The 20,666-nt window shown below is 40.7% G+C and overlaps 2 protein-coding genes across 5 annotated transcripts in view; both read right to left on the bottom strand.

The window, feature by feature from the left end:
* Positions 1-16,538, bottom strand: part of LOC119493159 (aminopeptidase O (putative)) — a 92,273-nt gene extending 75,735 nt beyond the window's left edge. For all 3 annotated transcript variants that reach the window (XM_037778285.1, XM_037778284.1, XM_037778286.1), the window contains exons 1-6: positions 16,428-16,538; positions 12,921-13,789; positions 12,448-12,617; positions 10,700-10,952; positions 9,662-9,875; positions 9,042-9,166 (exon numbers count right to left, since the gene is read on the bottom strand). In XM_037778285.1, coding sequence (XP_037634213.1) covers positions 9,042-9,166; positions 9,662-9,875; positions 10,700-10,952; positions 12,448-12,617; positions 12,921-13,747 — 1,589 coding nt within the window. In that variant the 5' untranslated portion in view covers positions 13,748-13,789; positions 16,428-16,538. The remainder of the gene's footprint in view (positions 1-9,041; positions 9,167-9,661; positions 9,876-10,699; positions 10,953-12,447; positions 12,618-12,920; positions 13,790-16,427) is intronic.
* Positions 16,539-17,699: 1,161 nt separating this feature from the next.
* The window catches only part of dock8 (dedicator of cytokinesis 8), a 73,558-nt gene continuing 70,591 nt past the window's right edge, over positions 17,700-20,666 (bottom strand). For both annotated transcript variants that reach the window (XM_037777495.1, XM_037777496.1), the window contains one exon: positions 17,700-19,554. In XM_037777495.1, coding sequence (XP_037633423.1) covers positions 19,503-19,554 — 52 coding nt within the window. In that variant the 3' untranslated portion in view covers positions 17,700-19,502. The remainder of the gene's footprint in view (positions 19,555-20,666) is intronic.

Here is a 20,666-nt window from a genome sequence, read left to right on the forward strand (position 1 = left end):
ACCAAAGCCTCTAATCCAGAGTTATGGCACAGTGTGTCTGTGTTACTGTTAAATGTAGTACTATATGCCAGCTGTTGCCAGCAGGTTCACATCTGAGGGCAGTTCAATGCAACGCACCATCACTCACCAACCACTGATGACAATGGAGGCATATATGGCACCTGGGAGAAAACAGCACATACGGCAGTGGTAATAATTTTGAGCAATGCTGCACATACATCCAGGCATGAATATAAAATTAAAAACCTATCATGCATGAATTGTAGAGATGCACCGATCCACTTTTTTCAGTTCCAATCCGATGCCTGAATTTATTACAGCTTTGGTGAATACTTGATTCTGATTGGTGGCATTGGCGTTCTACGGTCTGTTCTTTCTTTATAGCAGATCGTTGCTATGTATAAGAGACCGTTGCTATGGGCGCAGTTCTGATGTCGGACTCCGGCGGACCGCTTTTGTTAAGTAAGTAGCGATGTAATAAGCGGGATAATGTTGTGAAATAAACCCTGACAGGGCGATGTAGTATCCCGACGCAAAGCTTACTTAGATATCTGCCGATTGATACCGATATAATTCCGGTATCAGAGCTCTTTTTGCATAAAATTTGCATTGCAAATTTGCATTCAATTTAAATGTACTCTGAAGCAATTTATTTGAACTTTGGGTTAAGAAGGCTTCACATGCAAAAAGATGTAGGAGTTCAAACTGCTATGGCAACCCCTTTAATGTTTTGAAGAACTTGAACAAATCAAGTGCATAGCAATTATCAACTACTAGATTTCTATACATGAGTTCAAAAGTTAGAATTTCAAAGAGGAGTGCAATGGCAAATTGACAACTCCTCCAAAAGGTTTTCAAAGTGAGTATTTTAAATAAAAGTGCAAGAACGGTGTAGAGAAATAGAAATCTACAGTATCAAAAAAAACTATCAAATAGGTAATATCGGAATCCGATACCGGTGTTGGATCAGATTGGTCCCATCTCTAATTAATTGTTTTCTAAATATTCCTGTAGAGAAATACTTGCATGTTCACAACAAAATGTATAACCCTCTCCTGTCAAGCAGTGGAAGGGTTAAAAGATGGGTCCTTCGGTTGTGAGAAGATACTGTAGGAGAGCAGGTAAACCTATACTGCAGATAGAAAAGGGAAGTTGAGAGGCCCAAGATAACTAGGAAGGAATGTTCCTGCAATAACAAAACACTAGCTGAACTGGACCCTGCTATCTTCATTAAGAGCGCAGAGGAAGGTCTGACCAAGAAAAAGAGACGAGGAAGCAAGAGGAGATGGATAGTGGTGGCCAGTGCTTTGGTCCCGTGTGTGTTCAGCAGAAGGCGAGCAGAGGAACAAGAGGAACTGTAGAGAAAAAGAAATAAAGCTCACCTTAAAATCTTAACTACTTGCAATCACTTTAAAAGTGTGCACGGGACACTCCCTCTCCTTCTGTCCAGGTGCAGGCATGCAGAGCTGCCTTTTCAACTGGCCAGGCCCTTTTGTGTGGCTACAGAAGAGAGGGAGATCCACTCAAGGTGGGAAGAAAGAAACACCTCATCCTTGACTATTTGATTAACAGCTGTCTGCCGAGCCAAAAAATACGACCCCCCACATCCCGCCCTCCCCGCCCTGAAAGAGCAGTTCTGTGTCGCACACTTCTAGGGTTACTTCGCAGATCAAACTGGAGAGGAGAGCAGAAAGGCAAGAAACCCACTGAGACATCAGAAGGAAGAGGGGAGGACAAGCAGTGGGAGGACTGGGAAAGAAAAAGGGAACGATTCAGGTCAACAACGGGGCAGGAGATGCAATTCAGTAAGGGTGCAAAGTGATGGGGAATCATGGCCAATGAGGCGAAAGAGTGAGATTCATTTTAGAAACGGGCAGGTTAAGATTAAAAGCTAATTTTTTTAATTTTCACTTTGTGGTCTGCTGCTATATTTCATTTACTTACCATTTAAGATGGCAACAAGTAGCTATGCCTTTCCTCAAAGTTAATGATCTTTCCTTAATGATCAGCTTTATCTTTTTAAATGCTGTTGGTTTTGCATGATTCATCCCATGATTACTGACCACTTTATAAAGTGTGCAAGTTTTTAGATTTATCTTCTCAATTCCAAGGAACCATCCGTGTCCAGTCATTTCGGTATGCCATGAAAATCAACTTGCAGAAACCAGCAATTTAGCATTTATAATAATAATATTGTTAGCATCTCATCCTAAATTTATGTCATCAGTTCATGGTTGAGAGTCGGCTGCCATTGAATTCATATGCATTGCTGTTGGAAAAACAAGCTGATGTAAGACTAACAATTAGCATACATGTATGTTGTGAAGACTATAATGTGAATTTGCTTGTTTTTTTGCATTAAAAAGGTTGTTGTTTGGAAGCAAGTCTGAAATAATAAGCTCTCTTGCAGCTGCAAGGTAACATGTGGGAATAACGTAATGTAACAACAATCTCTACCATACTGACATTAATAAAACCGAAACGTCTCAAAAGAAACTTGAGGTATGCTTTGGGAAATGGCCGGCAGTAATGTGAAGAATATGTGATTTCTAGTTAATGGGTTAAAACATGCAAAAAAAACAGTCTGGTCCTATTAAAGATGAAAAAGAGCTCAGGTGGTACTCTAAAGAGCTCCAGGGCAACGGGAGATTACCCTGCAGGGTACTAACTCCCCCCCCCCGGCGCGCCAGCTCCCCACTTCCTCCCAACAGGGACCAATGGCCAATGTAACTTCCTGCTAGCCCATAAACAAACAATGCAGTCAACTGAAGTCAGGCTGAAAATCCTCCAGTGCCACTTAGAGAGGTCAAGAGGTATACACCAGTCATAATTTTTACCTAGTGCCCGTGACAGTTATATGGCTGCCTAGTTTGGCTGTACTGCAAAAGGAACAAGCAGTTTAACAACTTGATCCTTTTTCTCCCTATTTCTTCGGGCTGCCATCCCCAAGGCGAGAGCTGCGTAAAAGGAATTAAAACAAAATGTAACATCAGGAGAAATTATGTGTATAGTTGGAGAAGTATAAAAACTAGTTTTGGCAATAAAGATGTTAGTAAGAAGCCTGTTTGTGCAATGCGTTTGTGTTATTCTGCTTGAAAAAACAACGATAATAACGGAAGCTGGTAATAAAAGTGCAATGAGACGTGTTGAGAGATAGATATGTTTAAGTATGTATGTGTGTGTGTGTGGATTTATCAGAGCCCGCCATCAAGTGTTGTGGGGCGGACCTCCCTTCCCTTGTCACAAAAAAACCCCAACAGCAACAACAAAGGATTGCGCACTGGCTCAATTACAGCTAAGGATAACCCAAACGTCAAAAACATGGCGACTTAAAAAAAAAAAGAGTTAATTTCCCCACCAGAGAAAAAACAGGCAATGACAAATGATCTGTTTAACATTCCTCTGACGTCATCCCATCGCTCTAAACACACATCCTTACACCCTTATTATTTGAACAATACACGCATTCATACAAACACAAGCACAGGAATCCGCCTGTCTACAGTGAAGCAAAACAAAACCCACATCACCCTCACCACTAAAAGGCCCGTTTCAACACTTGTGTCATTTCTCAACAGAATGCGGGGGAAACCACCGCTCTCTCAGGGAACGTCAGACATGTCTTCATCTGGGCACGCTGCGAACACAGCGATCTCTGATTAGTCCTACAAGTCCAGCCAACGCTTTGGGACACACACAGACCTCAGCTTCAAAGAGCGAGAGGAAATGCTGTGCCCTTCCTGTCACTCCCATTCGGAACCGAATGACGTGGTCGAGATGCGATGAGGAGATTACAGATCCAAAATTAAAAAAAAAAAAAATAGTAGCTAAGGCACATAAAAATAAAGACACAGATGTGCAAAGGCACAAACACACATTACTAATTAGGCCCAGTAATTACTAATGTTCAGGAAACAGTGGGAGGTCCGACCATGGCAGCTCGGAGCGGATTCGTTGGAGCTTTGGTTTACAACATTGTCCTTCAATCACTCAGCACAATGAGCTTTTTGACTGAAAACAGAAGTAACTTTAAGGGACTCCCCAACTGTGCTCACTGACAGCAAGTCTTTCATTCTGTGTTTTGTTTCCTCTTATCTCAGACACCTCTTCATCCCTCATCTATCAATGTTTAACCATACTGTATTTTTCTTACTCTTCCTTATCAGCTCCTCTGTCTTAAAGGTTTCACTAATAGCATGGGCAGAGGACACACAGCAGTGCTTCTACACTCCTCTCTCTTTAGCCTGGTTTGTCATAAGAACAGAAAAAAAAACAGATGGACAATATCAAAGTGTACAGTCAGAAAGAAAGAGAAGATATTGTTTGGCATCTACAGTGTGCCTTTTGCAGGCTAATATGCATCTGTTGATTACTTGGACTGCTGAAGAACTCTTGGAGCCAAAGTAGAACAGAAGGATTACGTTAAAATATAATAGACTGATGCTCTCATAGTTACATAAAATAAATAAAATTGGTTATGTGAAATCCTATGAACTGCTGACTGGCGTGCCCCCCTGGAAGCCTCATTTGCGTAAGCCTAGTGCCCTGTGTGCGTTTGTGTGTATCAGAAAGCACCGTAGGTGCAGAGTGTACGCGGCACAGCCCTTGAATGCAGACCTGCCCTTACTTGACTCCTTAATCTTCGGTTTCCTGCCCTCCCTCTCCGTATCTCCGTAGAATAAAAACTTCATGCCACTCTGAATCCTCCCCTGTGATGCCTCTGCCCTCCCTTCTCTGTGTATCACACTATAACAGCTTCATGCCTCCTTGCCGCAGCTCCCTGTCCTATAACCCCTCCACTCCTGCTGTTTCCACTGGGGCACTGCACAAAAAAACAGCACTTGGCTTGGTCCCAAGCACTGGGGCCCACATACCTCCCAATCTCTAGATTAAATAGCGCCAGTCTCTGAAGTCCTTCCAGGGGCTAATGGCTTTTGTTGCTGGGAATAATCCACACATCCTCTCCCACATCCTGGGGGTCCGCTAGCCTGTCGTGAACCCCGCCTTTACCCTCTTCATCTCTCTCTCATCTCCATCTCAATCTACGCTTCCATTTGGGTTGACCTCCCCGCCTCCTTACGGCACAACCCTGTGGTTAAGTGAGGAGGCATGCAGAAGGGAGCGAACCACCCGCACTGACGGGAGGATGCAGTGAGTTGACATTGGGGTTGAGACCCATGCAGAGTTTTATAGGGGAGTCAGTGCAGGTGCTGTCTGAGGCTTAATGAAGGCGCTAAATCTCTTCTCTGTCATCTGCAGCTAACTGGGGTCTAAGCAGCCAGGGCAAGAGGGATAAGTGCCTGGGAGCTATCCTCATAAGGGAAGGAAAACATCCGTCAGGCAACAGCCACAGCAGAACAGCCTCTGTGTTAGTAGTACTTGATGTGCGTTCAAAATAAATACAGCAGGGAGACAGATTTTCACAAGATGAGGGGAAAGATTTTCTGTAGATCAAAGAGCACTCTGTATTTTGGGTGAAGTAGTCAAAATAAGTATGCAAAGTTGAGAACTAGGGCCAGACAGCGACCCTCTTGTCGCCCTCTGTCCTTCAAAATATCTCTGATTGAGACCACTCTGGGCTATAACATCAGGAATTCACACCGAATATATATTCAGGTATGAGCTCATATCCTGTCTGGGGCACTTTTCTCCTAGGTAGGCCGCCGGGGGAGAGGAAAAAGACAGACAGAGAGAAAGGGAGAGACTGTGGTTGCAGACCGCAGACTCTGGGACAACGTTCACTGACCACCTTAATCAGTTTACTTTATCAACACAATTCTAAAAAAGGTCATTGATGCTCTTTATTTTGCTTCAATTTCCAATTTTAACTTCATTCAAATGGCTACCGGCTGGCATTCAGTCATATCTACAGGCATACCATATGCCAGCTCAAAGTGCTATATTGTAGAGAAAATATAAAACTTGATTTCCAGGGATACTATCACTATTGTAGAATGCTAGAGGCCAGACTGGAGAGTGATCGACCGCACAGAGAAGTGGAGAGGACGGAGAAGGACGGCAAACACAGGGGGGCTTGAAGACTTAGGGATATTATGAGGGCAAAGAGAGAAACAGAAAGTCAGGAGATGAAAAGAGAAAAATAAGAGACAGTGGTCCTCATGCAGCAATATACTCTTAAATTTCTCTTATATAAAGAAAAAATAAGAGAAGTCAATTTCAGATGCACCAAACGTTCTTAACCATCCAAATCTGCTCTTACCCAGGTGTGCTATTAGCGTAGGTAATGCCCCCTATACACTATAGGGCAGGTGTTGTGCCTTGTGCAAATACTCTGGTATATGACCAAGAATTGGGGAGAAAAAAATGCTTTAAGAAAAAGAAGAACTTAGATAAGATAATATAATGAGTTAGTGGTACTGTTGAATTAACTTAAACAAAGTAAACATGATTTTCCAGAGCATTAGTACTGGGGTTTACAGAAAATTCAAAAAGCATCTCAGAGCAGTATGTAAGCCACGCAATATCATCCAAGGCTTTTTATAGTCAATGGCCCAATAGTATTTATTTAGCCTACAAAGTGAATAATCCAATCATTCTAATTACTCTAAAACATAATCTAAATTTGATTATATGATATTCATGAGTGTTTTTATGTTCCTCAAATTTGTGGACAAACAATTTGTGGACTGTGAAAACAAGATTTTTTTTTGTATGAATGAATAAATGTTCTCTTACCTAAGAGAAGAGCAAAAATAAGAAAACATTTGTGAATCCCAGGAAAAAAAAAAGCACAAACAAAATAAGAACAAATCATGGATACGAACAAAAATAAGAGAAAAATTGTTCATATGCATGAGGCCCCGAGAAGGGTGAACAAGAAGCAGGACACTACTGATTTTCAGGATTGATGGATAACAGAAAATAGGGGAGAGTAAGATGATGAAAGGGGGATGAAAATGGAAAACGAGTGGAGGGGACAGGAGCTAAAGAGGGAACAAAGAAATACATAGAGCAGAATTATCTATAGTGCCTAGGACAATGAATCTGTCATCCTGTGGCTTTGCGCTCACCAATCTGCTTCCAGACCTCCACTAAAATGGCACACTCACATACATACATAAATACACACAGGTCTAGTGTGGAGCAGAGAGCCTGCAGACCACCTGAACTCTCCACTGGTAAAAAAAAAAAAAAAAAAGGTATAACAGCAGAGTATTGACTGAAACTGAGCCCGGAAAAAAGGTTAGCCACCTCTCTCATCAAGAGGGTCAGGGTTTGGGGTTTGGGGTTAGGGGTCTTTAAGGGTGGGAGAAATGAATAAAAGAAGAGGGAAAACCATGTTATGTTTGGAGGACGGGATGCAAACTTGACTGTGTCAACTTCATGGCTAAAATGTAAAAAAGTGTGAGAAGCTTAAGAGATGCGGTGGGAATTTGTTAAAAGATGGGGGCTGTTTGGGATGGAAAACGGGATGAAGGAAGAAAGAGGTGGTGGGTTTTGGAAACGGGATGAGGAGAGGGAGGAGTAGCGTTTTGGGAAAGGGATAAAGGAAGGGAGGGAAATTGACAAGTAATGAAAATGGGTTGATGATGGGACAATGAAAGAAGACAGGGATAGTAGATGGAAAAGGGATTTAAGTAGAGGGTGAAGATTCCTTTGTCTGCCAACTTTTATGTGTTTACATTTAGTCTGGCTTCAATCTAGTGCTGCTTGAGTATCTTCATGTTACTTTTCTTGCTGAAAAGAAATTCAATAGTAGCAGCGTTCAGTCTCAAACTCACAACTGAAACACATCCTTTAATAAGCACCGCAGACATGCTAGCAGCTCAGAAGTCATACAGGCCAGTGTTGAAAGCGGTTATGTTGGGGGAAAAGGAGGGATGACAAGTGACTGAACAGAGTTTGGAGGGAGTTGGACTCTTTAATTTGGTAAAGAATTCCAATGTGGAAGATCTCCACAAAGACGATTGAGACAGAGTGAGAGGGTTTGGAAATGTGAAGTATGTCATTAATCATGCAACCCAGAAACGTTTCACCCGGAGCAGCAGGATAAAGTTGAAAAATAACAAAGTGCTGACTTTGTTGTGGCAAATCTTTGATGTTCTGTTTCTTTACAAATTGTAAATTATTTTCCAAAAATTGGCCTTTAAATGACAGCAGAATACAGTAAAAATGCTAAGCCACAACTGCAGAACTTTAAAGCTGCTTTATTTAATATTAACAATGGATCAAATGACTATGTGTTATATGAAAGGTGTTGATTGTTGCAGTAACACCACTATAGATAATTACTACCTATGTAATTCACCTTTACTAAGCATCATTCAGCTCTTTTTTTTCCAGCCTCCAAAACAGCGGCACAGCCAGCGAAGAGTGATTTTGCCGCTGATCATGTGTGGGAGGCTTGAGAACCCACTGTACACAAAGTCCCAAGCACCAATCAGCAATTAGACTAATTTAGCTACGAGCTGGTGAACATACTGGAGCATTTTGCAGTTATGAGCGAGATACTTCCCTCTGGAGTTGGTGGAGACCAAAACAGAGCTGGAGGGAGAGTGAATGTTAGACTTAAAGTAAGTTCATCAGGTGGCTATAAACTCCAAACTCCAAATGAATTCTAATGTGCTCTGTATTTGCTGGATGTGTAAAAAGGCAACTGTTTGCCATATCAACATGAAAGGTGATAATATGTCAGTGTTCACAGGTTGTTTCTGCTGATGGTAAGCACCCTGTTTCACTCCGGTGAAGTGCTCAGCGACAAAAGGAAGAGCAAGACCAGGGGGAATATTGGTTCAGCATTTGTTCGTTGGAGTCAGCTGAAGGAGTTTCAAGTACTAAAAAAAACACGCTGAGGTGGGCACTTTTCTTTTTGACAGGTCAGCTAAAGCTAAGGTTTGCTTTCTAGCTAATGTTAACATAGTTAACTGGAAATGTAACGTTACACCAACACACAAATTTTAAACTTACGAGCCAATCCAACTAGTTCTCTCTGTCTTCCTAACTCCCTTACCCTTTGCTCTTTCTTTGCACAACTCACAGCTTACACCATTCTACCAAAGACCCACTGTAGGTGTCATTACCTGGCCATGCCCAGACTGGAGAACCCTGCTGGGACGATGAGAACATCAAGGCGAGGAAAAGGGTGGACCCCCAGGACGGAGTGGGCTGCAGCCAAACATCGAGGCAACAGCTTGAGGACTGCCGTCTGCAAAAGGAAGACAACAAGTTTCTCAAAACAACTGACGACTATACAACTGCAAGTTTTACCTGAGGCAGTTGTGTGTATGTTGATGTAGACGGGTAGTTTGTGAGTCCATGACTTTGCTCTTCCACATATGTATTGTGTATGTCTATGATAGTTTTATGTGCTCCAGGTCAGAGGATATCTGTCAAAGGAAATTGCCCTTACTGCATATTCTGTCACTCATCTAAGAGGCATCATCTGCTCAGAACTGACTTAACGTGCAAAAGCTTTGGACTTAATACTTATAAATGTTATTCCAGTTAGAGTATGAGGAATATTTTGGCCTATAAGTGGCCTTCATGAGGATACAGTCTCATACTTTTACCATTCTGCCAAGAGATGGTGGTTGAAAACCGCTGGCCTAATGACACAAACATTAACTGATGCTACGGGTCTCTTCTAATCATATTAAATATAATTAGCTCAAGTCTCAGTGGTTCTTTGTCAAAACCCCACCTGGGCCTTCTGTAGCAAGCAGACGGGGCCAAACACACGGTGTGGGATCACCCGCTGGGACCAAGCCGACTGCTCAGTAAATCGGCAAGGGTAGTCGTCATGGGAACAAGAGATGCCGTCATCCACCATGCCTGAATAATCAGTTACAGAGAGCCCCTCATCCTCAAGGGAAGAGTAACAGAATGCAGAGTCTGAGCGGGTGGTCTGGTCTCCGCTGTAGCAGATTAAAACGGGGGAGAAAAGTTTAATCCAAGGTTAATAACGACGATTTAATGAATTTTCTTATTAAAATAACAAACAGTTCATGAGTTGGTGAACCAAATATGGCACAATGTGTCCCATCTCTCTGTGCTAATCGTGGAAATGAAAGCAGTGGAAATATGGAATATATACGTCACAAAGGCAAACCACAGTGATCCCAAAAATATCTGGGTGCCGACATGCAACCTCATTCACTCTAAATCCAATATCCAGCACTAACTCCATCCTCAGCATCACGACCGTTCCAAGTTTCCTTCCAGCCATTCACTGAAAATAAAGGCCTTCCTTGTAGCGGGAGATTCCTGGGGCCTGCAGCAGGCTACAGCTGGGCTGCTGCTGGAGGAAAACCATGAGGGGAGGAGGAGGATTACTGGAAACCAGTGGCAGACCTGCCAACCTGCTGGCCAGCGGAGAGGGAGACCCCAGCCCAACCCTGCCCTGCCCACAGCAAGCCAGCCCTCTCTAATGCCCCAGCCTGCACTCTATATCCTGTTGTACAATTTATGTGAGCTTTACTTCTTTTGGTCTCCAAACATAATGTCTGCTGGGCACTGAACCTAATGTAATATAGTACAAGCTTTAATGCACTTGTCATAAAAAGCTGATTGAGTGCTGCACCCTATCCATCCCCATAACTTCACCTGCACCATTTTTGGTATGGTGAAAGGAAAAGTTTCACCATGGAATGTAGAAGGGCCAGACTGGGTTAATAACAGTCTGGAGAGGAGGAGGACGTACAAGAAGAAAAGAACACATAAAGAACAAATAATAAAATACCTGCCAGTCTTGAGTGGAGAGCCCTTTACTACTTCACTGATGGAGCTTCCAAGTCCAGACATAAGGTCAGCATCGGTCCATTCCCCCGGGCCAGCCCCGAGTTTGGCAGGCTTGCTACAATCCGTCTTGTCCCTCACCTCTCTTTCCACTGCTGGGGGAATTTCTGCTGTGACTTGGCGCCAGTGGCCCACTGCCAAGGTGAAGGTGGAGGCGGGCATGGGCATAGTGACGTAGTAATTCCAGATTAAGAAGCCTGCAGAGAGTAGAGGGAGGGGAAGAGAGAAAGGATGAAAATGTCAAAGGTAGGGAAATGGAGAGGGGAACAGACAGAGAGCACAGAGAGAGAAATGAAGGAAACATTTGGACTGAAATGTCATTTCTTTTCTTTCACTATTCAGTCTGATGTCACGTTCATCTTGCATCTTATTATTTCGCCCTAATCAACCCGTTTCCCTCATGTTGAACCTCTCAAAATGACACAGATTTATGGTAGTGGTCGCTAGAAGCAGTTAACATCTTTATAGAAAGGAGTTGTTAATTTTGTAAATCAACTGACAACAACCTGTAGAGCTGCTTTAATCTCACCTGACACCTGTATCTATTTTTGTTGCAATGTTCTGTCATTTTTCTAGCTCTGGCACAGGAAGACAACGCTGTCATTCTTACTCCACCTACAAAGCTCTGTCTGGTTTGACTGAAACAGATGCCAATGAGCACAACACCATACCTGTTTGAATTACTAAAAAAAGGTTTTAGATGTGTACAGAGTTTCAGAGGTCTGGAACATGACTAGAGCAGACTTGCTTCAAAGTAAAATGTAATGTCTTCTTTGAAGTGTTTCTATATCGGTGCCAATACAATACCTAAATTCAGGTCCCAATATTTTTTTCAGAACCTAATCCCCTTCTTTCATTTAACAAAGTAGGACAGAAAAAAATCCGTAAAATGTACTTTTATTTATGGACAAATTAGGGATGCACGATATATATCGGATCAGATAAATTATTGCCCGAAAATGTGAAATTTATATTGTAATATATTATTCCAATAACGAAATATAGACAATAAATTATCGTCTGATAAAATGAAAGCGTCTACACACAGGTGGCGGTATGTACCTTTAAAAGTTGGTTTTCAATCCAATACACCAATAAACACAGAGAAGAAGAGGAAGAAGAAAAACAAGTGCAGCACGCTGACAAGAGAGCCACTCATGTTATCGCCGGTGTGGATGTTTTTCACAGTTTCAGAGGCAGACAACACGATTGCAATTTGCAATACAAGTTATTTGAAGTACTTTACTAGAAAAAATAAAATGAAAATTTGAAGTGTCAGAACTGTTCTGTTGTTTTGGAAATGTTAACAATAGTGATGTCAGTTAGACTTGGTTAGGTCAGCGCTACTGAATATTAAATCATCCATCTTTGCTCATTACACCTTAGCATTTCTTACCCTCAGGTGTGCATAAGCTACAGGTTATGAACTTCTTTTTAAAAAAACAAAAATGTGTAATTATCGGTTATCGATATCGGCTGAAATAAAAATCCTTATCATGCATCCCTAGGACAAATAGTCAGTTAACAAGCCACATTTTCTAATCAAGGGTCTAAAGATAGAAGGTAAAGATAGAAGGTGTTTTATGCTGTTTTAAAGCCCTTTGAGGTAAATCTGTGATTTTGGGCTACATTAATAAAAATCAACTTGACTTCTACTGGTTGTCACAAAAGGCTTGTGAAATAACAGCTTACGTGTGTCCCCGTCCTCAATAGGTACAGTCTGCTCCTCCCCGCTCATCAAAACCACACACTCACTGGGGGCCCGTACTGTCGCCTGCCATGTTGACATGGCAACAGCCGGCTCCTGGCAGGGGAAGAGTGCTCGGTTGTTGATGGGAGAACCGGCAGTGTAAACACACACCCTGGAAGGGTAAACAATGGTAAACTATAAACAACCCTCATTTCAACTCTCAAAGGATCCACCAAACACACACACACACACACACACGCATCCACGTAAAGCATCCACACAAACAACAGAATATGATAGCCTGAAGCGTGTTTTTGTGAATTAATGAATCAGTATTATTCTATTCTAACATGGTAAGCTCAGAATATTATACTGTAAGTCGAGTAGCAGAAATGAGATCAGATGTGCCACCAGTTTTAAAGGGGAGTCTAATCATACCATGAAACCACTAAATGGCTTGCATCCTGAGACAAACCTGTTGTCCTGGTCTTTGGTCCACCTCACAGAGTCGCCTGTTGGCCTCGTCTCGTAGCAGATCCTGAGAGCACGAGGGAACTCCTGAGGCGACGCAACCCCCTTCTTCCTCACCTGCAGACTCCAGCGGTCTCTACGAAAGTGCAGTGAGCTGCCGTCCTGAGCACCAGGGGCACGGCTACACTGCAAAAAGAGCTGGTGCTTTTGCCTCCATCGGCTAGACAGCATAGAGATTAGGGTCTGAATAAAGGCTGCTTGTGGGTTCAGTGAACCGTCACCTGACCTCTCAGATGCGACCTCTGGTAGGAGACCAGACATGGCTGACACAGAGGTGATGTCCACCTCTTCCACCTTTGACACATCGAGGTCACAGCAGTCCAGCACTAGGGTGAAATCGCCGTCACTTGTGGTTTCCCACAAATGTGAAGACTGAATAGTTTTGGTTTCAGCTGCGGTCTGCGACCCAACGCCAGACAGAGCCTGAACTCCAGCTCTTTCTCTAGCACCAAGCATCTTCTCCGTCCTCGCCGTAGTCTCCCCAAGCTCTTCTGTACCATTCTCCACTGTGTCCACATCCAGAGATTTACACACAAACGTATCCTGACTCCCTCCAGCCTCTACAGTCCCAGCTCTAGGTCCAATGTCATCCTCAGCCAAAGTCCCTAATCCAGAGCAAGGCTCCAGGAACAGAACGACACTACCACCGATGACCTTCCTGTCAAAATTAACCGTCAGGTCCAGCACATAATGTCTGACAAGTATGTGGTTAGTATTTGCTCGGAGTGGAAGGTCATCCGTGTCGGGGTTGAGGTCCTCGTCTGGCTCCATGTCACACAAATGGCGTCAAAGTTGAGCAGAGGATGGCTAAACCTAGGGAGGCAAGACCAAAAAACAGAGCTTTATTTATTTATATTTTGATTCCAAGTTACAAACTTTCTATTTACGTTGGATTATTGACAGAGTGTGTGTTTATGTAAGTTTCAGACACAACTATTAGTTGATATTCTATAGCTTCATGTGGTTACTTTTAATATGTGAATTAAGTGTTCTGCCAGCGTACTGTGATGAAGCCAAATCTGTCAGGCTCTGTATGCTCAACTCAAACTTAAAATGCCAAACTCCATCTGTTCACACATTCCACAAATGTTTCCAAACAGGAAAACAGTTTCATGATCCCATTTTGATCTGTTTTAATGAAGCAGTATTAACAAAACACCTCAGCCCAGGCACCAGGAACAGCTAACGATTTGCAGCGGCCTAAAACTCTCCTGCTGTATATCAGAGTTTTTGCTGTCACAATCCATCCATTTATCCTGCTTGGGGCATGAAGCAGGCTTGGCAAGACAGAGGTGCAATTACCATTTACAGCAGGAAATCCTCAGAGGTTACTCAGTGCATGAGTATATTCATAAAATTATGAGCACACAAAAAACAGTGGATAATATCTACAGCTACAGGAAAAAGCAGAAAAGTCATAATATTTCTCATTACTGTAAGAGGCTGGCTAAAAAACATCGGACTTATATAACCACTGTTTCTAACTATGCTCCTGTGCTGTATCTCTGCATACTGTAACTTATGAATGGAATAACAAAAGAGTGACTCGGTTTTGTTTGGTTCATGAGCTTAGTGGAGTAAAGATAGATATCAAATAGATAGAGGTCATTAACTTATTTGTGAAAGGTTAAACTGGGGCAGGTTAGGGCGTATACAGTGTCCTTGCAGGCAAAACAGGTAAGAGCTCGTCTTTAAAGGGGACATATTATGCTCATTTTCAGGTTCATACTTGTATTTGGGGTTTCTACTAGAACATGTTTACATACTTCAATGTTTAAAAAACCCTTTATTTTCCTCATGATGTCTGCTTGAATATGCCTGTATTTACCCTCTGTCTGAAACGCTCTGTTTTAGTTCATTTCAATAAAATTGTAACAGAATTGCGTTGCTATGCAACAGCTTGGATCCATGTTTACTTCCTGTCAGCTGATGTCATTCACATACACTGCAACAGGAAATAAACTGGGACACATTTAGAATGTTTCCGTTTAAAACTTTGAAAGGGTCTAAATATTGTATATTTGTGACATCACAAATGGACAGAAATGCTGACAGCTTGTTTCAAAAGCTCAGTTTCTCAATACGGGCTGTGTGTATTTCTCTGTGGATGAAGTGTTTCAATACTTTCACAGTATTTATATATAATACCTGCTCCACAGACAGACTCAGGACATCCTTTGTCCCCCCAGCCATCAAACTGTACAACACCTAAGGGGGGCAAAGGAGGACGGTCTGCAGGACACAGTGCACTTTCATAGACTAAGCTACCGGAGTTACCCTGCACTATACTCATTTTTAACACACTTCTTCTTTTCTTCATCTCCTTGTATTTATATATCTGGTATATGTTTTTGTACTTTGTACTTTGCACTACTAACTTTTTTACTGCCTTTTTACTAACATGTTTTGCACTATGGAACTGTGATGCTGGAAACTTGAATTTCCCTCGGGATCAATAAAGTTACTATCTATCTATAGTATCTACAGTATCTATCTGTCTACTATCTATATATCTGTCTATATATCTGTCTGTCTGTCTGTCTGTCTGTCTGTCTATCTATCTATCTATCTATAGTATCTACAGTATCTATCTGTCTACTATCTATATATCTGTCTATATATCTATCTATCTATCTACTATCTATCTATCTATCTATCTATCTATAGTATCTACAGTATCTATCTATCTATCTATCTATCTATCTATAGTATCTACAGTATCTATCTGTCTACTATCTATATATCTGTCTATATATCTGTCTGTCTGTCTGTCTGTCTGTCTGTCTATCTATCTATCTATCTATAGTATCTACAGTATCTATCTGTCTACTATCTATATATCTGTCTATATATCTATCTATCTATCTACTATCTATCTATCTATCTATCTATCTATAGTATCTACAGTATCTATCTATCTATCTATCTGTCTAATATAAAAGCCATGTAAATCTCACTTTTTACAACATGGGACCTTTAATGCATACTTATATGTCAGACCTTCTCTTAATACCACCATCATGTGTCAGACCAGATACAACGTCACGTTCCTGGTTCTCATCATCAAGGGTCCATCTTTTTAAAGTTTAAATACTTTTCTGTGATGTTTAAGCATCTTGACACACGTTCACAAACAGTGAAGTGGTAGGAGAGGACCTGACAGCGCTGTAACACTACTGTGACTCATAAAAGACACAAAGACGAGATGTGTTGAGTTAACGTAACGTCTGGGTTACCACCGTTACCGTAACGTCTGGGTTACCATCGTTACCGTCTGAAGCTTGCTGACTGACAGGACACCAAAGAGTTGGAGTTAACTTTGCATCACTAGCCAGCTCTCTGTCATTCAACATTCACCTCCTAAACTACACAGCAGCGGTGCCGCCAGTAACCACCAGCAGCTCCACTGCAGCTATCCGTAGTTTGTCAAAAAAAACAACTGTCAACATACCGCTGGGAATCACAGAGGTACTCGCTTGTTGTGAATGAAATCTACAGCAACGCACCCGAACACACTTGTGTCCGTCATGTCGTCGTCGCGCAGTGATGACGTCACATTGATGCGACAGCAGAAGATTGTAGTTTTTCCCGCTTTTTAAACTCGCTTTGTGTACTAAATATATCCAAGATTTATGGGGGAAAAACTTTAGTAGATATTTACCATTGTATTCATCAATAACAAGTTGAATAATATATAACAATAATACTGCCTGACTGCAAATTATCACAGTACTGAAACACCAATATAATGGATGTAATTAGGCTGAGTAAGCGTTACTTACCTAACCATAATTAACCATGTGTTAATGCTCTTTGTGACCCTTATTGTAAAGTTGAAACGATCACCAGCTATTAAACATTAGTGAAACATTAGAAACTGTAAATCAATTCCATCTGTAAACAACCTGGTTCATTCCATATTTTAAAAGATGAAGATGTTATGCTACATGTTAAAAGAAAATGCAATTATTTAGAAAATATATCAACTTTAGCATTTATTGAAACAATTTTAGTACTCTATGAAAATAAAAACAATTTTTTTTTTTTACTCAGCCAGCATGCTATTTAGAAAAATAAATTTTTAACTAAAATTGAATAGCCTCCGAGAGGATTTAACTACAATCATGTTTTTAACTGGAGGGGATCTCTATAAAAGGGGACTATCTAACTTGGTCCAACATGAACATCAAAAACAAATGCTTAAAGGCAGGTGTGGTGTTTAATAATTTCTCATTGGCAGAAGGTCGTTATTCTCCTTCATTTTTCTTATGGCTTCTGAGGTTTCTTCATCAACCTCTTATTAATACATTAATAATGTCTTTTAAAGCATTAAATAATGTATAAATTAATACCTTAGTTCACATGAACACCATTAGTAAATGCTTATTAGACACTTTAGTTACTGTTAATTAACTGTTAATTAAGGCTTATTAATGCATTAACTAATGTTAATGTACCCTTATTGTAAAGTGTTACCAATAAAATTATAGAACAATTTCAGAAAACTGTAATCCTAAATGTGAATAAAATTGATTACAAATGATTATAATGATATGGCAAATTGATAACTTGAAAATTAAATCTGCTAAATATTGTGTCAGTTTTTGCCAGTAAGCAAGTGGTATGGCTATGTAATATTAATACTGTAATAATAATACCATTTTATGAAGGCTATTTCTTGAAAGTAAAAGTTTAAAAATAGTCATTAAACACAGTGTTGACAAAATGTGCATATATTAAGTTTTATTCAGGTTCTTCAACAGCATTGTATGCATGACAAGTAAAAAAATTAATAAAACACATCAGGTATGAACATGAAAAGAACTGATAAAGAAACAGAAATGCAGTCTCCAGTGGTTGAATGCCACTAATATATGTTATATAACACCAACTTTCTGCAATGTATTGCATGTTTCAAAAGTAGGTATACATTTTAATTAATACTCGCAATTAATACACATGCTGCATGACTTTCTCATCTCATTTAGCAATTTTAAAACCATTCAAGAGTTCATAAATAAGAGATGTACCTGGAAACAAAGTGAAAAATAGTCAAATGAGTATTAATAATGTACATAAAAGTATACACCCACTTTTGAAACGGCAAGCGCATTTACATTACTGAAATACGGAATGAGCTGCAACATAACACCAACGAAATGAGCTGTGTCGTGGATGTCAAATGAAATCAGGTTGCCATTGTTCATTGCTGCAAAAAGCAGTAGTACATTTCTCCTCTAGGAATGTATTCTGACATATGGAGTAAACATAATTCACATTGCAAAGCACAGCTGTGTGGAATGACGTCTCAAAATGTTGAATTTCTAGTGAAGTATCTCAGTTCCTAAGTAAATAAGGAAGGAATTAAATTTGGCACTGTGTGTATCGTAGGAAGTGGACTATTTACAAACAGTTACTGAAACTTACTGGAACATGTTACAGTACACTCAGTCACTGAATCCTGCCTGCTGAATAATATTTCCAATTAATATCATTATTGCTATTATTTATCTAAAAATACATTTCCATAAAATAAATGCAAAATAGTTTTTCATACCTTTGTAAACATCTGTGTAACTATCTGATGTAATACCTCTACTATACTATATACAAAATGTGGGTTTACTGTAGAGATAAGCCATGTGTGATTTAGATAAGTCTATCTGCCTCCTGTGTAATTACATCACATAACTCTCAATAAGTTAAACTCTTCCATTAGCTACATGGCCAGATACTGTATGTCCAACAATATTAAGACAAGAATAGCCTTAAGAGCTAACACAGGGAATTTTCCAGTGCACAAATCCATCCATACTCTTTGCTGCTCTAACTGGCACATTTCATGCATAGACGCCCCAGAATTTCAAAGGCCCTTTAGCACAAAACAGACTCATTCATCATCATCGAGTACAAAGTGACTTCAGTATGGCACCAAAATCTTCTACTCCAAACATTATCTAAATAAACACACATCCATTCACACATGTACATACACACACACACACACAGGATGCAAGCATTATTGGCACACATACAGGCCCTGGGCCAGCTAGGACCTCAGAGAGGAACTCTAGTCGGCCTCTTTACCAACCCAGAGGAAATGTTTGCAGCATTATTAGGACTTGCAGTTATCTAAAAAAAAAAAAAAAAAAACGAAATCAACAGAGCCAAAGCATCTGAAGATTTTACAGTGAAATGCTCAATAAGCTACACTTTGCTTGAGATTCGCTCACTCTCCTTTTGCCTCCTGTAACAAACAACCGCGAAAATCCTAAAAGTGGACGTGGAGCAGACATTAATAAACACTGATGGACTGTTGAGAAACCTCCATCGTGGACACAATGAGCTGCTCCAGCACAGAGGAGTTCAAGGGTATCACCAGCAGTTCAGCAGTTCCTTTCCTCATTTTTCTCCTCTTTCATCTTATCTTCTCTTTTCCTCTCTCGGTTGTGTGACAGCCTCCCCTTCCTCTCCGTAGCGTTCACTCTCTCTCTCTCTCTCTCTCTCTCAGACGAGCCGTGGCATCTCAGGAGTTTTCCTCCTGAGCTCTGCGGAAACTTAGACGTTTGAAGGAATCCCTGTGAGACGGAGAGGACAAGTGGATGAGGGAAGACGGGGAAAACACAAGATAAGGAATGATGATGGTGATGGTGAGGAGGAGGACGAAGGGTCAGGGCAGGTAGGTGTAGGAGTAGAGATGTACGGTAAATGTTTTCCATGAGCAAGGCACAAAAATAGGAATTTTTGTTTCAATTATTCACTCTTTACAACCTGCAATGCCATATTTCAAGGTTCCTTCACAGTATGGAAACATATGGAATTTGATTTTAGTAATTTCCAGGTCTGGTTAAGGATCGAAAAAATAGTCTGTTTTCCAGACTACTGCCCCTATTCTGTTTTCTAAAATATTAAATTCAGAATTTCTAAAAGTATATTGATCATACAAGCAGAGTCTGTGTCAAACTTTCTGCAAAGGACTGTGGACTGAACAGCCAAAGTGGAAGTGAAATGCACGTTTACCGAGGGTTAGCTTGACAATCCCAAATATAAAGCCCGGTTAGCTAAGGATTCTAAATGAGAAAATAAAGATAGATGCAAACTTTGTATAAAAATCGTTCAACATTTCCAACATGGGGGAGGCAGCAATTGTAAGCCATATGCAAGGGCAAAAGCACTGTAGTCTTTTCACAGCATCCTCTGAGAGTCACATCAAGTCAAGTCAAGTCAAATATGGTCTGAAAAATCTACCGAGACCATCTGGAAATTTTTAAATGGAAAATGTGTAGGAATCCTGATATTTATAAAGTGGCAGACATACGGTACGTAACTCACTCATTAGCTACTGTGATACTTCACCAAGGCCCAAATGTTAGACATGGTCATACATAAGAGGATTTACTCTAAGATATTAAGGTTACTGTAACGTGTATTATGCTTCTTCATTAGAACTAGGCCGATAAATCAACAGGCAATTATATTGGCCGATACTAGCTTATTGCAGATGTATCTGTGTTCATACCAATATGTGTTGATATACTGTTATCGGAGGACGTATCATGCTCATTTTAAGATGCATACTTGTATTTTGGGTTTCTACTAGAACATGTTTACATGATTTAATGTTCAAAAAACGCTTTACTTCTCTCATACCGGCTGTGCTGCAGCACCTGTTTTCACCCTCTGTCTGACA

The sequence above is a fragment of the Sebastes umbrosus genome, chromosome 8 (genome assembly GCF_015220745.1).
Source record: "Sebastes umbrosus isolate fSebUmb1 chromosome 8, fSebUmb1.pri, whole genome shotgun sequence".
Classification (NCBI taxonomy): domain Eukaryota; kingdom Metazoa; phylum Chordata; class Actinopteri; order Perciformes; family Sebastidae; genus Sebastes; species Sebastes umbrosus.